Source organism: Corythoichthys intestinalis, chromosome 10, assembly GCF_030265065.1.
Source record: "Corythoichthys intestinalis isolate RoL2023-P3 chromosome 10, ASM3026506v1, whole genome shotgun sequence".
NCBI lineage: Eukaryota > Metazoa > Chordata > Actinopteri > Syngnathiformes > Syngnathidae > Corythoichthys > Corythoichthys intestinalis.
In genome coordinates this window covers 36,679,195-36,701,398 of record NC_080404.1, presented here as the reverse complement: position 1 = coordinate 36,701,398, position 22,204 = coordinate 36,679,195, and the positions used below count along the sequence as shown (strand labels likewise).

Below are 22,204 nucleotides of genomic sequence, written 5' to 3'. Positions count from 1 at the left end.
TTGCTGATGTTTTCCAGGAGACCTGACCCCGTTGAGGATGTCCCCTGTTCCTCAGTCACAGTTCATCCCCTTGGCAGAGGTGTTGTGCTCCGTCATCTCAGACATGAACTCCTCGCAAGTTGTCGTCAGCCAGGAGACACTCGTGAATCACATGAGCAGATCACATCCAGGTCAGTGGTGAAAAGAATTCCATCAGAAATAGGGTTCCAGTAGTCTTCAATGGCACAATGTTTAAAATACCACTGTTTTTCAGGGATAACCATCCCAACTCAGGACATCCTCTATAATACCTTGGGCACTCTGATTAAGGAGCGCAAAATTTACCACACCGGTGAGGGCTACTTCATCGTCACACCTCAGACTTATTTTATCACCAGCAACTTGGACCGGGAGAAGACCTGGTGGACCTCGGGCTCAGCGGAGGACCCTCCCTCACCTCCTCCTATTACTTACCTTTTGAGCAACGACATCTGCGTTGAGAGCACTCAGACACCCCCGGCGGCTCACTGCAAGTCTTGCAGCTGTTTTAGCCCACTCCCGACATCCACTAGCTTACCACCCAACCTTCCTCCGCCTGCTGTTCCGGATCAGCATTCTGTCTCAGTTTCCGTTAGCGAGTGCACGGCCAAGAGCTTAAAGTGGCCACGACCGTCGGATCACAAGCCCTCGGTGCAGCATCAGACCACCTCCACAGTGGCAGACTGCCAAGCAAGCGCGGTCAGCAAAGCCACGGGTACAACCAACCCTGCTAGCCGAAAAGAGAAAGACAGTAAGTTGGGCAGGAAGTTCGGTCTTAGTTTGTTCCGGAGAAACGGGGCTAAAAAAGAGAAGCCGAAGAAGGAGTATGTGTCTTTCTCGGGGCAGTTCCCACCAGAAGAGTGGCCGGTGAGAGATGAAGATGATCTCAATAACTTGCCTCGCGACCTGGAGCACGCCATCATCAAGCGCATAAACCCCGAACTGACAGTGGACAACCTGACGCGTCACACGGTCCTAATGAAGAAGCTGGAAGAGAGACGGGAGAAAGCTGTGGACAAAGGCGTAGACAAGGGAATGTCGACGGAGATTCTGACTAGTTCAAAAACGAGGCACCACCACTCCAGGTCGGCGAAAAGATCCGCTCAGAAAAGCTCTCGTAATAAACGCCGGGTGCACTCCTCCAGAGAAAAGCAACGGGAGAGGATGAAGAACAGGCTTTCTGCATGTACCCATGGTTTTCCAGAGAGGGAGGATTTGATCCCTACCCGACTGCCAGTGGAAATCCCAATTGATGAACCAGATAAAGCAGAAAATGCTGCGGACGGTAAATTGCTTTACAAGAAACGCATTGAAAACCCTTTCCATTCTCCGGAGACTGGAATACCTCCTTCTCCAACCAATTGGGAGCATCCAAAACCAAAAGGAAGCAAAGCACTGGCTAAAGAACGAACAAGCCATCGTTCCAAATCTTGGGACCCACATCGGACAAAGCTGAGTTTAGCCAATAATGAACAAACGGCAAAGTCCCCAGCGTCTGAAGACAAATATGATCAGGAGAGGGATACCAAAAACGAACTCCTGCCGCAGCCCGACCATAAGATCTACTGTGATTCTTTGGCAGGCTACAATTCAGCATACCCGCAGAGCTGTACCTTGCGGATTGACGAGAAGGTACGACATCGAAGGGAAGGAAACGGGGTGGAGAACAGAGAAAACCCTCACCTCAAAGATGGCAGAAACCAGTCTTTGGAGACTGACCTGTCAAATATGCAACTGTACACAAATTCTGATCAAATCTGGACAAAAAATACTTTACAGCGGAAGCACTCACTCAGACTGACCAACGGCTCTCAAAAGCCTGATGAGCTTTTAACGGATCAAAACTCAAAGGACGTGAGAACAATAACTGTTAGCAAAGACCAAGGGGATCTGAGTATGGGAGATGACCTTCGCACAGTAACAGACAACGAAGATGAACGCAGACTATTTCAGAGAGCAGACCATCAAGATACCTGCAGCTCCCTGTGCTTGGATGAGGGGGAGATTTTACCAAACTACCTTCACCACCACTTAGTTTACCATCAATGTGATACAGAATCCAAACACCAGGACTCCAACGGCCACTATTACGGCCCCAACTTTCACCACCAATTCACCTCCATCGACAGCCACTCGACGAACCAGAGGAGAACTTCTCTGAGCCCTGGCAGGCTCGGAGAGACCACATGGATGTGTCCGTATACTCAGCAAAGTGGTGTATCACTTCAAGATGAACCAAGCTCCAGGAAAGAAGACCTGGTCCAGGAAGGATTACACGATGAGAAAGACCACCCCGAACCACCAGAAACTTTTGACAGCAGCATCTTCGACTACTGTCCGGCGAGCGAGGTGGAATCAGACACGGAGACTGTCCGCAAGTCTACGGACGAGGCTGACGGCGAGTTAGCCCAGTGGACGGAAGCAAAGGAATTGCAAGGGGAGCATTATCACCAGATGGGAGTTCCCCGGACTCCGGGACCTGCACTAAGCGGGCCCAGAGCGGCGGACACCAGAGAAGCAGGAGAACTTGTGGAAAACCAGAGCATCACAGGAGACAGCGGGATAGATTCTCCACGGTGAGAGGCTTTCTGTTAGTCAAACGAGTCTACATCAACACACACTTAACTAGGGTACACAGTTTTTTATTTACTGTAATTTCCCGAATATAAGGCACACCTGTGTATAATGCGCACCCCAAATTTACTTCAAAATCTAGGGAAAATTATTGTACCCGTTTATAACGCGCACCCTAATTTTAGCACCAATAAATAGAAGAATACAAGAAAACAGAGCTCGTGTACAGATACAGAAATGTCATTTTACTGAATGGTGAAACACAGCACAAGCATACCATATTGGTAGTTAAAAACATTACCATAAACTGACAATATAGTAATAATATGATTTGACAACTTCTCCAACTTACCAGAATCTAGGAGGAAACAAAACAGATGTGACTTTTCTTTTAAAGGCTGCTGTATAACTTGCTCGTTTCATCATGATGAATTTATTAGGGCTGCAGCTATCGAACATTTTAGCAATCGAGTAATCGACTGAAAATTCTATCGATTAATTGAGTAATCGGATAAAACTTTTTTTTTTTTTTAGTTAAAGAGCAATTATACATATAGATGAGAAAACAACACATTTCATGTAATATTGAACCATTGTCAGTCAATCAATGTCATTATTTTCAATGTACATTGTTGAAAACAGCCAACAATTGCATCTCAATGTGACTTTAAAAAACTAATTCACTGCTTTCACTCCAAAAACTTTTAGATTTTATTAAAAAATATATACAGTGCCTTGCAAAAGTATTCGGCCCCCTTGAACCTTGCAACCTTTCGCCACATTTCAGGCTTCAAACATAAAGATATAAAATTTTAATTTTTTGTCAAGAATCAACAACAAGTGGGACACAATTATGAAGTGGAACAAAATTTATTGGATAATTTAAACTTTTTTAACAAATAAAAAACTGAAAAGTGGGGCGTGCAATATTATTCGGCCCCCTTGCGTTAATACTTTGTAGCGCCACCATTTGCTCCAATTACAGCTGCAAGTCGCTTGGGGTATGTTTCTATCCGTTTTGCACATCGAGAGACTGACATTCTTGCCCATTCTTCCTTGCAAAACAGCTCGAGCTCAGTGAGGTTGGATGGAGAGTGTTTGTGAACAGCAGTCTTCAGCTCTTTCCACAGATTCTCGATTGGATTCAGGTCTGGACTTTGACTTGGCCATTCTAACACCTGGATACGTTTATTTTTGAACCATTCCATTGTAGATTTGGCTTTATGTTTTGGATCATTGTCCTGTTGGAAGATAAATCTCCGTCCCAGTCTCAGGTCTTGTGCAGATGCCAACAGGGTTTCTTCCACAATGTTCCTGTATTTGGCTGCATCCATCTTCCCGTCAATTTTAACCATCTTCCCTGTCCCTGCTGAAGAAAAGCAGGCCCAAACCATGATGCTGCCACCACCATGTTTGACAGTGGGGATGGTGTGTTCAGGGTGATGAGCTGTGTTGCTTTTACGCCAAACATATCGTTTTGCATTGTGGCCAAAAAGTTCAATTTTGGTTTCATCTGACCAGAGCACCTTCTTCCACATGTTTGGTGTGTCTCCCAGGTGGCTTGTGGCAAACTTGAAACGAGACTTTTTATGGATATCTTTGAGAAATGGCTTTCTTCTTGCCACTCTTCCATAAAGGCCAGATTTGTGCAGTGTATGACTGATTGTTGTCCTATGGACAGACTCTCCCACCTCAGCTGTAGATCTCTGCAGTTCATCCAGAGTGATCATGGGCCTCTTGGCTGCATCTCTGATCAGTTTTCTCCTTGTTTGAGAAGAAAGTTTGGAAGGATGGTCGGGTCTTGGTAGATTTGCAGTGGTCTGATGCTCCTTCCATTTCAATATGATGGTTTGCACAGTGCTCCTTGAGATGTTTAAAGCTTGGGAAATCTTTTTGTATCCAAATCCGGCTTTAAACTTCTCCACAACAGTATCTCGGACCTGCCTGGTGTGTTTCTTGGTTTTCATAATGCTCTCTGCACTTTAAACAGAACCCTGAGACTATCACAGAGCAGGTGCATTTATACGGAGACTTGATTACACACAGGTGGATTCTATTTATCATCATCGGTCATTTAGGACAACATTGGATCATTCAGAGATCCTCACTGAACTTCTGGAGTGAGTTTGCTGCACTGAAAGTAAAGGGGCCGAATAATATTGCACGCCCCATCCAGCAATGACTACTAAGCTAAAATTGACAGTTAGCATTATTATGTTTTTATTTTACACCCTGATCACTCTACAGCGCTGTTTTCACAGATTATATAAAGCCTGTATGTAAGAGTTAGCCACGCATCGACATTGGTCATAATGAATAGAAACCTAGCCCTCCGCAGGGATAAAGTTACGTGAGCGAGTGAAAGTAACGTTATTCTTATTTATGAGCGCTGAGAAGTGTACTGCTTTAAGATGGCGGCTGTTTGTTAACGCCGCCGAGTCGGTCATTTCGCATCTAGTTCTACGTACATGTGATATCTATGACACGCATCAGACGCTACCTGCTAGACTGCTACCACCGTAGCAACATGCGGGCGTAGTTTTTAGCAATGTCGGCGCAGTTTGTAAGGGCTTTCGGCTGCAGTAAGGTTTTTTTTTTTTATTGCTTCTTCCTCTACGCTACGTCAGCGCGTTGTCTCCCATTAAAAGTAGTCCGGGCAAAACGTGATGCTTAGAGCTGGCAAAATTAAACGATTCCTCGAGGTGAATAAAATTACTCGGATCAGTTTTTAAACTCGAGTTACTCGAGTTGCTCGAGTATTTGTTTCAGCTCTAGAATCAATGTTTCTTCCATGGATTGATACGGTAAAATGAAAGTGAGAACGTAAGTCGGAAATCCGAGAGAGCTCATCGCTGTCGACACGACAGTAACAATAGGAACTATTGTTATTTGGGTTTGAGTTTCCCGAGGGACAGATATAGTTGACGGACACACACAGGAAGTCTGTGTTGTTACATTTGTTACGGGCAGAGTTGCGGAGCTGCAATAAACATAGGACTCAAATGAGTTCAAGAAACTAAATTCTGTGCTTTATGAAGAGTGGAAAAAAAGCAGAATTTAACACAGACGAAATCATTCGGCCGATCAGAGTGAAGTATTACCGAAACAAAATGGTGACGTCACGTACCGTAATGGTCGGCAACGGATCGCCGCATACGTTTCTTCAACACAAAGTGGCCGTGTCAATAAAAAAAAAATCGGTTTTTATATATGTATATAATATATATATATTTCTGTCTCCACCCATGTACCCGTTTATAGTGCGCACCATGATTTTACAAGTTGATTTGGAGGGAAAAAAGTGCGCGTTATAGTCGGGAAATTACGGTATTCATATTTTTTGTGTCCGGCAGAGGCACATGATTCAGATCACAATCATGAAGTTCATGAGTGAGCTCAACTCACCCTAAGGCAGGGGTCCTCGAGAGCCGCTATCCAACTTGTTTATAAATAATAATCAGGATCGTTATCAGAGCTTCCTGACGAGTTGATCATTTGATTCAGGTGTGTTAAAGAAGGGAGACATGAAACACAAGCCGGATAGCGGCTCTCGAGGACCGGACTTGCAGACCCCTGCCCTTAGGAACGCCATCAAAGATATTAAACCGGTTGTCACTGTCAATCGTCACTATGTACTGTATGTAGCCTGCTTCTGAGATCTCGGATATCTGAAACGACTTAAACTGGAACAACCTTATGAAATCTAAAACTTGATATCACAGCTGGTGTTTAAATCATGTATTACTCTGGCTTCTTCACACCAGAGTCAATTCCCAAAGACCGTCGCAGTCAGTCGGGCAAAAATAAACACTGTAGTGAGAGAGAGGGTAGACCTCCAGGCTGCATTACTGCTTTTCATCAATTTGTGTTTCTTTCCTTCCAAAGTAAAAGGCAATAAAGCTGAACAAACACGTTGTAATGAATGCTAACGTCCGATATTTGGACAGCAGGGAATGATTTTGATAATGACGCATAATTCGCTGCACTGTGCTTAAATTTCAAATCGGAGGAAGCTTAACGCTTTGAACTCACAAGGCAGCCTTCCGTTTAGGAATGTATGTAATGCCGCAGAATTAATGCCATTTTTATCAAATATGCCCCCTACCCCTGACACTCTCTATGCAGGACCCACATAAGTTTGGCCTCTAGCAACACCGTTATTCTGGAAGGTCTCAAGAGGAGGGGCTTCCTACAGAACCTGGACAAACTGCACTCCAAGAGCAGCGCCATCCGACCACAAAGCTCGCTGCTGCAGCTCACGCCCGTTATGAACGTGTGAGAAGAACCTCAACACCTCGACATGTGCTTCAACCTCAAATTCTATGCAACTGTTTGTACAGATTTTGTATGTATATTTGTCCTCATTGTGAATATATTTTTTTAAGCAGTATCATTTGAACTAGCAGTGAATGATCATGTTCCCAGTGCCACAGACAGTGTTGAGACGTCGAATCCATTTTGTTTTAGTTGGCCTGGCACAGCCCCTCCCAGTCAAAATGGATTGAATGTCTATCATTGCACTGTTCAACAACAACAAAAATATTGCATTGATGCAATGATCTCATGTAATTTTGAAGTGCTGAATCCAAATATAACATTTGTTTTTTTCTGTAAGCTCTAGCTGTTGTTCATGTTTGTTTATTTTTTCTTTTTCAAATTAAAGGGAACCTTGGACTGAAAGACTTGAGGCTCTAACAAGCCACAATTGTTCTATTTTACTGAAATATGTTATTAGAAACACATAAAACACTGCCATTGAATAAAAAATGTATAATATTTAGTACGTTTTGACCTACGGAGGACACCATGATTTATGGACGCTCGGGGTGATGACGTAGATTACCATTTGTCAATGTCACAAATACTATCGGGTTACTGCAATAGCGTACCGCATGCAACACGTCACTGATGCTCATTAATATTCATGATGCAACTGTTGCTTGGGGGATCAAGCTCACATTTGTCGCTCATGCTAGATGCATGTAAATAGTGTACAAACGAGATGTTGACTGAGCTAAACCTACCAATTCTGTCCGAAAATGATGTTCCTGGTGCCAAATTCACTGGTAAAGACATGGAAGAACATACAAATGTTCAGTTGGAGATTGCTTGAGTGTCGAGGGCTGAAAAAGACTGGGGAAAAAGAGCCGATTTGATGCAGATGTAGCTTTTTTATCGACACCTTTTTCTTGCGTGCATTGCCTTACGCCACTAACAGTGACATTCGCCTGTTTCAACAAGCTATCCTTTACCACCAGATGACCTGTCTTTCTTATATATTATATCCTCTGTTTGTCTCACGTTTGACCATTCTTGAGGGTCATTTATATTGCCATTTTTGTGTAGCGATCGCAAATTCTACTCAGTGACTGTTAGACAACAAACACTTAATTTTTTCATTAATAACAAATCTTAATTCTATTAATTTATTTACACTTCCCCCTTATCAAGGTTGATTCTTTACAACAGAAAAGGTAAATCTGTTCAATCTAGAGCCTACCTGTAGGCATGAACAGGCTTACTATACAAAAAGACCAAGTCCAAACATGGCTAATTTATTTAAACATCCGTATTTTAGAAAAATAGGCCTACATGACTGTTGTGATATATGAATATACTGTATATTAGGGCTGTCAAAATTATCGCGTTAACGGGCGGTAATTATTTTTTTTAATTAATCACGTTAAAATATTTGACGCATTTAACGCACATGCCCCACTCAAACAGATTAAAATGACAGCACAGTGTCATATCCACTTGTTTTTTTGTGTTTTGTCGCCCTCTGCTGGCGCTTGGGTGCGACTGATTTTATGGGTTTCAGCACCATGAGCATTGTGTAATTATTGACATCAACAATGGTGAGCTAATAGTTTTTTGTTTGAAAATTTTACAAATTTTATTAAAACGAAAACATTAAGAGGGGTTTTAATATAAAATTTCTATAACTTGTACTAACATTAATCTTTTAAGAACTACAAGTCTTTCTATCCATGGATCGCTTTAACACAATGTTAATAATGTTAATGACATCTTGTTGATTTGTTGTTATAATAAATAAATACAGTGCATATGTACAGTATGTTGAATGTATATATCAGTCTTATGTCTTTCCATTCCAACAATAATTTACAGAAAAATATGGCATATTTTATAGATGGTTTGAATTGCGATTAATTTACGATTAATTAATTTTTAAGCTGTGATTAACTCGATTAAACATTTTAATCGTTTGACAACCCTAATACATATATATATATATATATGTTTTCAGGTCATTCATTGTCAGACAGAAGCAGCACCGCAAAACGACACGCTAAAAAATAATCAAAAATATCAAAATGGCTTACCTCTTCAGGGCAGGATTTTCGATCTGAAGGACCATGGCCCCCAACAAAATTTTTACTGCATATAAAGGTGAATGGCTTCGCTTTGCTTTGGACGTACACACACATTGTTCACATTTTTGGCTTCGGGAAACATATGAAGGAAACATCCTTCATATGTGGACGGTCGTAATGTCTAGAGTCGTTTCTACACTTTCCATAGCAGCAGAGTTTAATCAGCATGTTTTTCTTTTGTTTTGTTTTTTAAAAGATTACCGGCAGAAAACAAGCAGTAAGAGTTGTATGCGAGCGCGCTAATATGTTGACCCCCTTCCAGTTTACGATGGTGACGTCACGCAGCCTTGTGGTCTAAAATAGCATTCGTGCGTTACGCTATTCCTTTGCGCGACGAGATGTCCAACACATGCGCTCATCAGTTAAAAGCGGCGAGTACCTACTATTTGTTTTTATTGAGTCTCTTTTAATTGCCTCAAAATACTTTTTGCATGTGCTTCTCCCTCATACTTTTAAGCATCGTGTTTTCTTGTGGTAGCTTTAAAGCAGATCGTTGATCTGTGGACCACATTAATCACGTAGCATATTTAAACCACCCTTTTATATAATACTGCGTTAAAGTATTTTCTTAGGGCATCTTTAGTATGTTCTGTCTGTATGCATCTAAACAACACAAGCTGAAAGCGCACGGTAGTACTTTGGGTGTCAAATTTGCCTCTTGTAGAACATTTCGCAGGTGTAGCACATTTGGGCAGAACACTGTTTTTTTCCAACTCTCGTCTCATCCTGTCCCCCCTGTTCATTTTGCTTTTGCTGCTCATTTTGCGAACTACCGACAGTGCTTTCATGATCATTCATGTTCCTCTCAGGCTCAAATTGAAAGAATTGATAGAATCGAGTCATACTCCGGGAGCCGGGCAGCGTAACCATGTGACGTCACTGCCCTGCGACGTCAACAACAATGGCGACCTACAAGATAAACTAATTTTGGAATATGTATAAAAACGAAAACATCAAGAGGGGTTTCAATATAAAATTATTTTAACTCATAATAATCTTTATGTTTTTGAGAACTACAAGTCTTTCTATCCGTGGACCCCTTTAAGATTGCAATAATTTTGCATTCGACAAAAACAAAGTCATGTTTTTAACATGGTGGGTATAAAGCTGGCACTTAAAAAGAGCTCATAGTAACAATACATAGCAAAATAATACATCAAAGTGACATATTATAGAGAGCTACGGACAGGAAACCAACAATTGGGTAAATGTGACACCAAAGGCACTGCCAAAGTGCTCCAATATGTGAAAATCGGTCAACTATGACAAACTAATGTTGACAACGATTCAGAACAATGCAAAGTACCGAGAAGTTAAATTGGTGTTTGGTGAAAATATTTGAAGAATCTGTATAAATCATAAATATACCACTAACACTTGTATGAGAATATCAATGCATGGAAACTAAAGCATACATAAAAAGACAGTGGATTTGAGATTAGTGACAAAATTGTTTGCAATTAGTTTTAAAAAAAAAAAAACAACTCAACTGAGGGGGCGTTGGCGAGTGTTGCCAATGGTAACAAATGAGTTAATCATGTACAGTTTTGCATATGTTTCTCTTGGGTTAAGTCGTTTCAATCTTGTAGGAGTTGAAAATAAAAATTTACACAGTAAGCTGTCTTGGGGTTTTAATTACCGGTAGTTTGGAGAAAATGGGTACTTATACCTGCAAGATCGTGAGACGTATAAGGGCAATGAATTTCATCTGGTGTGTCTTAGATTATATATTAAATTGTGTTGCATGATTTTTTCCTATTCTTTATTTAGATGTTTTTTTAAATGTAAGGTTGGCCTGTGAAATTCTCCCTGGAACTCATACGTGAAGATTAAGAGGGGCAAAAAGTGTCATTGCATGTACCGTATTGGCCCGAATATAAGACGGCCCTGATTATAAGACGACCCTCTCTTTTTCATGACTCAAGTTTGAAAAAAGACTTTTTGAACACCAAATTAATTTTTATACAGAAAATAATTACAGTACATCCGAAACAAATGATTATACCATGATATTTTAGAGAAAAAGCATGTTATTTTGCCTAATTCAAATCTTAATATCTGAACATTTAAATATGTAAACTAAAGTGCAATCACATTCGTAAATGAATGGCTTCTGGTTTTTGAAATGTAAATAAACCAATCTATTGTGATAAAAGAACAAAATTGCAATAACTGCATTAACCATTAAAGTGAAGTCTAACTGTAACTGTAGTCTTGAAACAAATCTGAATAAGGAAAAACATTGCAATAAAATAATGCAAACTGGTTAAACTAAAAAGAGTAGCTGATATCTGTCGAGACAGAACATCGCTTCAATGATACCTGGCGCCATCTAGCGTCGTGAATGGGTATAATGTCTAGACCGCGCATATATGACGACCCCCTCTTTTTCAGTGTTATTTCGATGCAAAACACACAGTCTTCGGGCCAATACGGGAATTGACTTTCCTACATATGAATTTAAAATTAAGACTTTGCCGGTAAAATGTTGTCTATACAATTTGTAAGACAATAAAACAACAAAAATAAATGAACAAAAAAATATTTATGTAATGGGTCAAAATTATTTTTCGAACAGATCATGTGACTAGCACCTTAGACAGTCATTTGCCTTGCTTAGCCAAAACCACCTGAGAACAGAAGACGCAAGATGGATATACGTAACTTTTTCAAACCTAAGCTTTCAAAAGCGACGTCAACTACTGAGTGAGAACCAAGTATGGAAGATGTGGACCCTGAAACGCCAGAGAGCACCCCCAAAATGGTGAGCGGGTTTCAATTTGTCCCACTAAAGACGTTAATTGTACAAGAGCCAACATCGGGCGTACCATATTCTTCTTCTCCACTAGGTAAAACAAAAACGCATACAGCTGGAATGCCTGTATTTACGAGCATTGGCGAAGCTACTAACCGAGCATTTATTGTGTAAATTGATTTTATTGCTGATACTGCATTTTGGGGTCATCAACATGTTTTACACCCCCCCACCCCCGACAGTTCTTATGGCTTAAAATAAACTGTTGTATTTTAAGCACTAAGAACTGTTGTGTTTGAAAGAACAATATGTCTATATGCTGCCATAGCAGATTCATGGCGCAATAAGCCCCCGAACTATTTTTAATTTGTCTGTTCTACCCTGGAGACCCCTGTTTACAGACGTTGCGCAACCGCTTTTGCTTCAACCAAGCCATGAAAAAAATTAATTATATTTATTATTTGAAATGCCTGTCATTTTAGCTTAGAATCATTAATTTATGTCTAATATTTAGTTATGAAAAAAAAGGACTTTAAAAAATTATTCACTCGCATATTTTGAACTTTTAAACACATCACGTCACAATGACGAAAAATGGTGTCTGTAAATAAGTTACAAGTATCTGCCTCATAACTATCACTTAATTGTATTTTTTTCGCTACTGTCGTATTTTCCCTGATATGTTAGATAATCGATCCAAACAAAGGAAAATTGGAGAAAAAAAACGTATAAAAGGGTAAATATATGAAAAAGAACATCTCGACCACTCCTTGATGTCTGCGATTTCTGCATCGCGACCCTTGTTGTATTACTATGTTTCACCCATAAAATCCCCCCAAAATCCGGTTGTGGGCATTCACATCTGTGTGTTGACACTCGGTGATACATGCTGCATGGAGTTTTGGGATTGGAATAAGGTAAGTACCATAGGCGGAGTTTGACTTTTGGGGCAGGGGGGCACAACATGTTGATGACCCCGAAACACAGTGTCAGCAATAAAATTAACTTACAAGAATATTTATTATAATAAGTTGACAATGAGCGTTTTTTGTTTCCCATCATTCTTGGGGGGAATTCTAAATCAGGCTGCTTAGCCAATACTTTTCGGCAAGATCGTCAACCATTGAATATGGTACGCCCGCCAGTGTCGTGCCAATATAGTTACCCCAGTCAAAAATTGTATCCCCTGGGCGGAGCCATATGGAGGTAGATTTGTGTCTTTATTATTCAATCAAAAAAAAAAAAAGTTGCCTCCATCAAAATACTGTATATATTTTCAATCCAAAAAAAAGTGGCTTCAATTAAAAGAAAAATGTTTGAATGCAAAAATAAATTTGAAACTCAAAAAAAATGCATGTGAAAGCTATTTTTCTTTGAAATTTTTGGGGGGATTCAAGCAAGTTTTTTGTTGGAGGTAATGTTGATTTGTGTTTGGGCCACATTTTGGCTAGGACGTTTTTGTCTTATTATTCAATCAAAAAATAAGTTGCTTCAAAAAATATATATTTTCAAAAAGAAAAATCACTTCAATCAATAAAAGAAAAATTTCAATCATAGAAAACATTTTTGAATGCGAAAAAATATTTGAAAATTTTGTATTTGAACACAATTTTTCATTGAAAAAGTTATTTGATTGAAGCAACCCTTTTTATGTTTGGGCCATATTATGGGTAGGACATTTGTGTCTAAATCATTCAATCCCAAAAAAAACTTGCTTCAATCAAAAGAAATATTTTCAAAGAAAAAAAATCATCAGAAAAATGAAATTGCCCTCCCCTTAATTAAAAAAAAAAAAATTATATGCAAAGCAAATGACCGTTTAAGGTGTTAGTCACATGATCTGTTCGAAAAATAATTTTGAACCATTATTAAAAAAAAAAATTTTTTTTTTGTTCATTTCATTCATTTTTGTTGCCGTTTAATTGCTTTACAACTTTTATATACTGGACTGTCTCAGGAAATTAGAATACACAATATTCTAATTTTTTGAATTCCTGTCAGGAAATTAGAATATTGTGTATTCTAATTTCCTGAGACAGTCCTGTATATATACACAGGACTGTCTCAAAAAATTAGAATATTGTGTATTCTAATTTCCTGAGACAGTCCAGTATAATTGGAAAGTTAATTTCATGCAATGACACCTTTCGGTCACCAGGAGGGGCCTGGCCCCCCTTAAAATCCGCTTATGGTAAGTACGCGATAATATCTCGTCTCGTCTTTAATTCTGCTCTCATGCTGTCACCTTCAGTTAGGGTTTTGCAGTTAAAAATTATTTTTTTTTTGAATGCCCTCCTGTTCATAATTTTTCTTCCCCCAGATATTTGAGATTTTAAGCTTTCCAATGATGTATATAACACATGCATATAGGACAATTTTGAAATTTGGCCAAATTGGGGAACTTCAAGCCACCTGAGTGTTTTCCGCCATATACACATACAGAAATGGTCAGTGTTTGTTAGCTGTTTGTGAAGTTTTGTCTTTGTACGCTACGTTCACTAATATCCTGTGTAACTCCACCCCCTGTTCTTAAAACCTAGTGATGCCCCTGGCAGGATTTATGGCCAATAACGGGCCACCAGGTCGTACTCTGAATTATTTTGTCAAGACCAGCACTTAAACATCAAAGTCATCTGGAGGAAAAGCACTTTACAAAGAAAAAAATCACCACCCCAGTAAACTATGTTTTTTTTTGGGGGGGGGGGGTCTCCATCTCCACTCCCAAAATCTAGCCAACACTGCCCTAAACGTAGACGACTGATTAAAAGCAATTACGCGTGAAGGTTGCAGTGATGAGGTGGTTGCAGCTCAATGCTGCATTCGTAGGAAGAATTGACGGAGAATAAGTTGTCTATTAGGCAAAACTCGGCGTGTTTAATTTCCACTGACATGCAGATACATCCTCTGTCATTGCTGTCTTCACAGGCAATCCCACAAATCAAAGTCAAACACAAAGAAGTAATAAATGTAGCACTTTAGACAATTAAGTCCCATCCTGCCATCTTGTGGCGAAAAGATAATATGTCAATAATAACAAGCAATATTAACATAATTTCAACATCAACTGAGGACACATTTATGAATACAAAACATTTCCTCCACCATTTCTCTCAACATGCAGCCTTTGGAAGGGAACCTCAACAACGTGCGGGTAGAAACGTCGACCCAGCAGTGTGGGAAAACGTCAGTATTTCTAATGACGGATTATTCTCACAAATCCTGTTAATTTCAAGCAGGGGCGCTGCCGGGGATTTTGAGCCCCATGAAAAGATATCACTTTGGGCCCCACCACCAGTGCCGGGACACACACACACACATTTAGAGTATCAACTACGTAATTTCCTGCATTCTGGTGAATTTTTACACACTAATTTGTGCATTTTCTGCATTAATTTAAGATGAAAATATATTTATGTAAACATACAGCGTACAGAGCAATAATGAATAGACTGATATAATCTATAAGAAATGTACTGAAGGCCATCTTTTACAATCTAATTATATTTTTATTAGAAATATTCTCAAAGCAAATACCATAATGAATGACTTAGAATAAATGTTTTGTTTGAACTTAACTATACTACAGTCAAGGGCGTAGGTTTGCATAGGGACGGTTGGGACAAAACACTACCAACTTTTCAGGATGCTTAAATTGTCCCCACCAAGTTTTAAGCAAACTTATTTGCGTTATGTAATGACTTTAGTTATATAGGTTATTTATATTGTCTTCCTATATGTTTTAATTGTTGTAATTGACCCCACTATTATGAAGTCATTTTTTTTAAAAATTATGTTTAGATTTATATGTACATCTTTTCACTTGCTGAATGTGCCGGTCCATTTTTTCCTCTTAAACGCACTTTTGATTGGCTGATGATTTAACCCTCACACACACCCACATTAGATATTAGAGATATGAGAAGTTTTTTTTTTCAGCCAGCAGCAGCCATTGTTAGAAATGTAAAAAGACATCATTGTTTTGGAAGCTGCGAACATGCCATTAATTTTGCTACTGTAGGTCCAACCTGTATCAGTGTTAGCATAACATTAAACAGTGTGAACTTGCTAACCTGCAAAAATCAAGTAGGAAGCTGCTTCGAGAGAAGTGTCCTTCTCTTTGTGTTTTCTACTGTTAACATTTAATAAACTGTGAGCAGTGTTGGGAGTAACGCCGTTACGTAACGGCGTTATTTTTTCAGTAACGGGGTAATCTAACTACTTTTTCCGCCGTTACCGTTACTGACGGTCAAAAGCGGTGCGTTACTTACTCTGAATAAATTGAAGAAACTACTAGCCGTGTCGAGTCGACTCTCTAGACCAGCGGTCTCAAACCGACTCCACAAAGGGCCGCAGTGGGTCCTGGTTTTTGTTCCAACAGATCCAGCACAAACAGTTCAACCAATGAGGTTTCTACTAACATAAGCAGCACCTGATTGCAATCAACTGATTACACTTGTAAGAAACCAGATTGGTGAAAAGGTATTTGTCTCGTTTGGTTGGAATGAAATCCAGTACCCCCTGCGGCCCTTTGAGGACCGGTTTGAGACCACTGCTCTAGACTCTCTACTCTGTTGGTTTGTCATCCAAGACTTGGGGTGCGTTCAGTTTAAATAGCGCACGTACTTCTGACTCCAAGTTGTTTGTCCCTGCTCATTCAATTAGAGTCCAGGGGTTTTCAACCCAGTCCTCAAGGCACACTGTGGGTCCTGGTTTTTGTTCCAGCCGATCCAGCAGAGACAGTTGAACCAATGAGGCTTCTGCTAAAACAAGCCACACCTGACTGCAATCAACTGATTGCACTTGTAAAACACCAGATTGGGGAAAAAGTGTTGTCATCTTGTTTGGTAAGAATGAAATCCTGCACCCACAGTGTGCCTTAGTGGAATAGGTTGGGAACCCCTGAATTAGACAATGCTTTCCAAAGTTTGGTAACGTTTCTGTGTTTGCTACACCTGATGCTAGCCTCGTTCCCATCTCCCACTGTCAGCCAGCAATAATTCTGCTTCCATCTTGAGGACGGCAGACGCTTTGAAGGTGATGTGAATTGTCGGGAAACGAGCCTACCTGAATGCCCCCCCTCGAGAGATGCGATGGACGTGATTGTGATTGGCTGAGGGTTAGTGTCATGTGTCGTGGTAAGCCAATCAGAGCCGGCGATTTCACAAGCAAACCGGAACAGCGCGTGCGGCAAGCACACACGCAAAACAGATGCACAGGGTCGGGATGGCAGAACATTCAGAAGAAAAACTGTCCTTTAAGAGGTGGAGATATAGACACTATTTCAAGTTTGTCGAAATTAAAGGAAATAACCTGCATGTAATGTGTAATTTATGTCCCGGGGCAAAGCTTTTGTCGACATTTGTGGTAAGCAATTCAAATCTGCCGAAGCACCTAACAAGTTAACTGTCTGTTCTTCTCTATTCCACTGACTCGAATACTGCTCAGAAAATTTCAAATTCTTTGACATTCAACAAGTTCTTTTTAAAGTAACGGAAATAGTTACTTTCCCTGGTAACTAGTTACTTTTACTATAGAGTAATTCAGTTACTAACTCAGTTACTTTTTGGAAGAAGTAGTGAGTAATGTAACTAATTACTTTTTTAAAGTAACGTGCCCAACACTGACTATGAGTAATGTAGTAACCTCTCCTGGCAACTATGGAACTAGAAAAACTTTAGTAAGAAGCTGCTTCGAGATACAAGGGTGCTGTGTAACCTCGTACGTATATAGCTCACACAACGCAACATACAACAATCATAATTATGTACATTAAAAAATACATATGCAATACATATTCTCTCTGGGGGTTTTTTGCCAAAAACAAAACAAGAAAACGTAACCCTTCGTTTTATTCCTATTAAAATTATAATAATTTATATTTAAATTTGCAAATGATTACCTAATGTTCTAATTTTCTTCGTGTGGCCCCCATCAGGTCATGTGCCCTTAGAATCGGTCTCACTTTTTACCTCTATACGGCCTCTCCAAGAGAGTCTGGCTGCAGCCCGCCTCTCTCAGTACCCTGCGCCGCTCGTCTCAGTACCCATCCCGCAGACAGGAAGTGACGCAATATCGCAGCTCTCAGACCGGAAATGACAACATGAAGCTGCGCTGGAGCTCCGAGCTTCCGGTTTTATCGTAATAGTTAGCGTCCATTCGAACGTAAATACTAGTTTACTTTTCTTTTCGCACGTCTTTTATTTTCGGTTTCAGCATCACTCATTATTATTTAAATAATAATTTATTTATATGCTCCTTAAATTGATTTGGTGAAATCGGGAGATTAACTCTTTAAGCGCGGTCAGTTTGTTAAAGCCTGCTGATTTTACCAAAATGAAAAACACGGTTACAGTACATCAAAATTAAAATACACACTACTGCAATAAAGGTTTAATTAGTGACTGAAAGATCGCCTGTGACCTATCACAGTGTGTACTTTAGTTTGTCAATTGTAAAATATACTCCAATTGAGAATTATTACAAAATTGCTGTCATCCTTACATTTTTATGAACGGACACATTAGTATAGCTTCATTACAATTTAATGTATCAAAAACGTAATATTCTCTCAATGTTGCAACCAAACCAATTTTGTCTTTCATTTTGCTACTTAAATTCATTCATGTGGGTGAAGATCCTAATTAACTAATTCAGAAACTATATTAAACTTTCTGCTCCAGGAAAGGCAACTTTATTTCAAACAGAAATGAAAAAAAGTTGTCATGTGTTTGTTGTTTTCTTTTCTTTTATCCCAGACAATAGTTGTAGGTTGTTTTAATTACCTGACATTTTTCGGCAAGCACTCCCGCCTTCATCACAGGTAATTAAAACTACCTACAACTAACATCTGAGATAAAAGAAAAAAAAAAAAAACTAATTCATAAGTGTAGAAAAATGAACTCAATACAACCAGTTCTGATGTGGTAAACTTTATTTTTTTAGTTTTATTATTTTTTATTATTATTGAGAGAATAGATATTTTCTTTAGTCAACAATCTCCTCAAAAAAGGTAAATCCATCTTCCAGATGGTTGAAACAGAACTTGAATGGCTCCAAGACATTGTAGTTCGTGCTCATCCTCTTCCATCTGCAGGATGCTTGGGAACTCCTACTGCATTGATTTTTTTTTTTTCCCCCTAGCCCTGTCCAAGGCTTTTGTGCTGTCTTGCACAATCCTTTTACCAAAACTGTTCATTGGAAAAGAGAAAGAAAAGAGCTATTTGAATATTACATAAGTAAAATAAAAATGATGCTTTGTTAATTTTATACTTGATTTTTCTTTTCAGGCATTGCATTAAACTAGGTATATAAACAATCTTACCATTTTTTCCTGCCATATCTTTTTGGAGTGGGCCACCACTAACTTGAAGGAGCTGTGGTTGCACCTCTTCCTAAAATAAATCAGTGAATAAAGGGGGGCATGTTCAAAAGTGCGTCAGAGTAATGGACACTAAAAAGTCTTTAAAAGCTGACCTCAGCAATTATATTCAAATTTCACTTCTGTAACTGATAGACTGGTGGCACTTCACCCTGCAGTAATGCTTTTGCCTCATCTGTCCAATGGGCAAACTCTTTCCTGTGGCTCACATAAGTTGAAAAAATACAAAAATAAGTATTCCACATTTTCCAACAAAGAATTAAGGTGCTGTGCACCTACTTTCCTAAGAATGCCATATCAACAGTTTCAAAGACTTACCATGCACCCAAGTTTGAAATTGTCCGCTATCAATATACACCACCACTTCCTCAGAGTTGGCATATCAGTCTAACAAAAATTAAAAACAAGTGTAAATAAAGAATAACGACAAGGATATTTTGTAGCCCAATTTGAATGATTCGGTGAACTTCATTTTACAATGGTTAAACTCAAAGAGAGCATCCAGAACAGTGCAAAGAGCATACTACAAATGGATAAATGAATACAAATATCACAGAGGACAAAATTGGACAGTTAAACTCACCTACCATCAACATGAAGATGCCACAGTCCTTCCCCTATGGCTGTCCCGGAAAACCCTAACGTAAGAATTTAACCGAGTCACTTCCTTCAAGTTTTGAATCAATGAATATACACACTTTTACAAATACCTCTATTTCACTTCCAATCCTCTCTTTCCATGTCCCCCTGTTGATTGACTGTCAACATTTTCTGCAATTGAAAATATAGGTTCATATTAAATACAGTAGTTAAACAATTACAAACATGTTTCCATGCATAAGAACACCAACCAGTCAGGTTTAAATGATTCATGCAAACAAAACAAGGGCGTAGGTTTGCATAGGGACGGTAGGGACATAACACGACCAACTTTTCAGGATGCTAAAGTTGTCCCCACCAACTTTTGAGCAACCTTACTTGCATTATATTCGTCCCTACCAATGTTGAGACCGGGCCAACGCCCTTGAAACAAAACATTGGCAATTTTAGAAATTTGCTTCAAATGATTGGATGAATCATCTGGAGTGCAATTCTGCTTTAATTGAAGGGGCAACATAAAAGGATCGACTGGAACATACCTTCAAAACCAAACAAGGCTATTCTGGATCATCATGGAAACGCCATGCCAATATGAATGGATACTGAATTTCATTAGAGATAACAATAGTTCCCTGATCTCATGATTGGATCTGTTTTTCTTCCCACAAATAATTGGAATTTGGATCATTTAATTTGTTATGATTTGACTGTTCTTTGAAAATGAACCAATGCTCCAAGTTGTAGTTGTTACTAATCAGCCTTACAGGCAAATGCATGTGTGGGTCACATCCTGTAGGCTTTCACCATGTTGCAACAACATAGGGGTCAGCCACAAATATGGTCCTTCCCTGAAAAATACATAATCTATACACACGGACATATGTTATATAAATACAAACGTACGCAGACACCTACATGAGCCCATACAAGCATTCTGTAGGCTACATAGTTAAAATACCCTACACACGCCAAAAAATACTTTTTTATACCTTTGAATGAGCTACTTGTTAGACAAGTTATAAATATGCATTTCATATCTGCAAAAAACAAACACAAAAAGTTACATTTTACTTAATTGTACAAGTGACATTATGTTCTTTAGAGAAACTAAATCCTCAAAATTCACAGTTGATTCCATTTCATTGTTCAGGCCAACGTTCCAAAAGTCAGCACGTGTCAATCAAACTTTCTTTTTTTAGACAATCAACACCATTTCTGGCCTCTTTATATTCAAGATTTGCATAAGCTAATGAGAATGTTGATTGGTTAAATAAACAAAGAGTAAATAATCAATTATGTCCAATTGTTAACTAATATAAGGAATAATAAGCCTATCCAGATTTCCACTGAGCACAACATTTGTCTCAGACATAAAAACATACCAGCCGTTCCTGGGCAGGATGAGTTTGAACCGTCCACGAAGCTCGGCATGGTCTTATATTGTCACCATTGGTCCTGTCTGCACAGTGGGTTTTACAGTGTTCGATGTCTATCAAAAAAAAGTGTTCAGCACAGTCCAAAATCTAAAGTACATTACTACTTATGCTACTTACTTCCATTTGGATCTCTGTGACATCCCTGTATCTGCATGGGAAGACTACCATTTGGGGGTCGTGATTTAGTTTCTTCCCAATGGGGTGGTGATCAAGGAGCTAGTAAAAAAAAAATAATAATAATGAAAAAATATATAGCTAAGCAGAGTAACAATATCAAGAAAAAATTACAACCTTGTCCTATTTGGATCATGTGACAACATTCAAACTACAAAGGACCAGACAAAACAAATGAAGGTAAAACAACAATACCATACAACAACAAAAACAGCGAGCTGCGAATTGCAGGCATGTACATAATGAAAAATAAGAGTGCAATATAATGAAAACTACACAAAGAAGACTGTTCATTGAGGGGAAAAAAATGTAAAAAGCATTAGCAGCATTAGCCAATTCGCTGCTGAATTCATCAGTACGTATTAAACAATATAAGTAGAGCAAAGTCACATGCAGTTAGTAAAGGAAGACATTATTTAAATTACATTAAGAATACTAGATATAAGTACGGTCTTTTCAACTCAGAATAAACACTTCATATTTTCACCGCAAGTCTTGTTTAACTATTTAACATTTTTAAACATGCATACGCTTTTAAAAACTTTTTTTCAGTGCGGCCACTTACCGTGTTTTCTTCGCGAGAGGTGAAATAACGTAACTTGTTTTCGTCGCAAGGGTTGACGACATTTCCGGTCTGAGGGGATTGAGAGCTGCGGTATTGCGTTATTTCCTGTCTGCGGGATGGGTACTGAGAAGAGCGGCGCAGGGTACTGAGAGAGGCGGGCTGCAGCCAGACTCCTCTCCTATACGGCGCCACTGATTTCAAGTACTCCAGTCAAAAACGGAGACTGAGCACTCCTGCAAGTAACAAGAGCGACGCCTTCAGGATTGCTCAGAAAGTACGTCATGGACCACTGCCATACAAATTCCC

At 39.3% G+C, this 22,204-nt stretch overlaps 1 protein-coding gene and 1 long non-coding RNA gene across 6 annotated transcripts in view; one reads left to right on the top strand and one right to left on the bottom strand.

Annotated features, from left to right (window-relative positions):
- stox1 (storkhead box 1) overlaps positions 1–10,573 on the top strand; it is a 39,778-nt gene extending 29,205 nt beyond the window's left edge. The window contains exons 2-4 of the mRNA XM_057849293.1: positions 18–170; positions 254–2,594; positions 6,718–10,573. Coding sequence (XP_057705276.1) covers positions 18–170; positions 254–2,594; positions 6,718–6,871 — 2,648 coding nt within the window. The 3' untranslated portion in view covers positions 6,872–10,573. The remainder of the gene's footprint in view (positions 1–17; positions 171–253; positions 2,595–6,717) is intronic.
- Positions 10,574–18,606: 8,033 nt separating this feature from the next.
- Positions 18,607–22,037, bottom strand: LOC130922571 (uncharacterized). Of its 5 annotated transcripts, XR_009064537.1 has the most exons (10): positions 21,899–21,974; positions 21,451–21,484; positions 21,277–21,375; positions 21,106–21,212; positions 19,834–19,894; positions 19,711–19,761; positions 19,442–19,510; positions 19,219–19,327; positions 19,067–19,136; positions 18,608–18,932 (listed from the first exon to the last, which is right to left on the bottom strand). It is a non-coding gene; the product is annotated as an uncharacterized LOC130922571 (long non-coding RNA). The 5 variants fall into 5 exon arrangements; XR_009064539.1 differs by lacking the exon at positions 21,451–21,484 and having other exon boundaries at positions 21,899–22,037; XR_009064536.1 differs by lacking the exon at positions 21,899–21,974 and having other exon boundaries at positions 18,610–18,932; positions 21,451–21,748.
- Between the last annotated feature and the right edge of the window lie 167 nt (positions 22,038–22,204).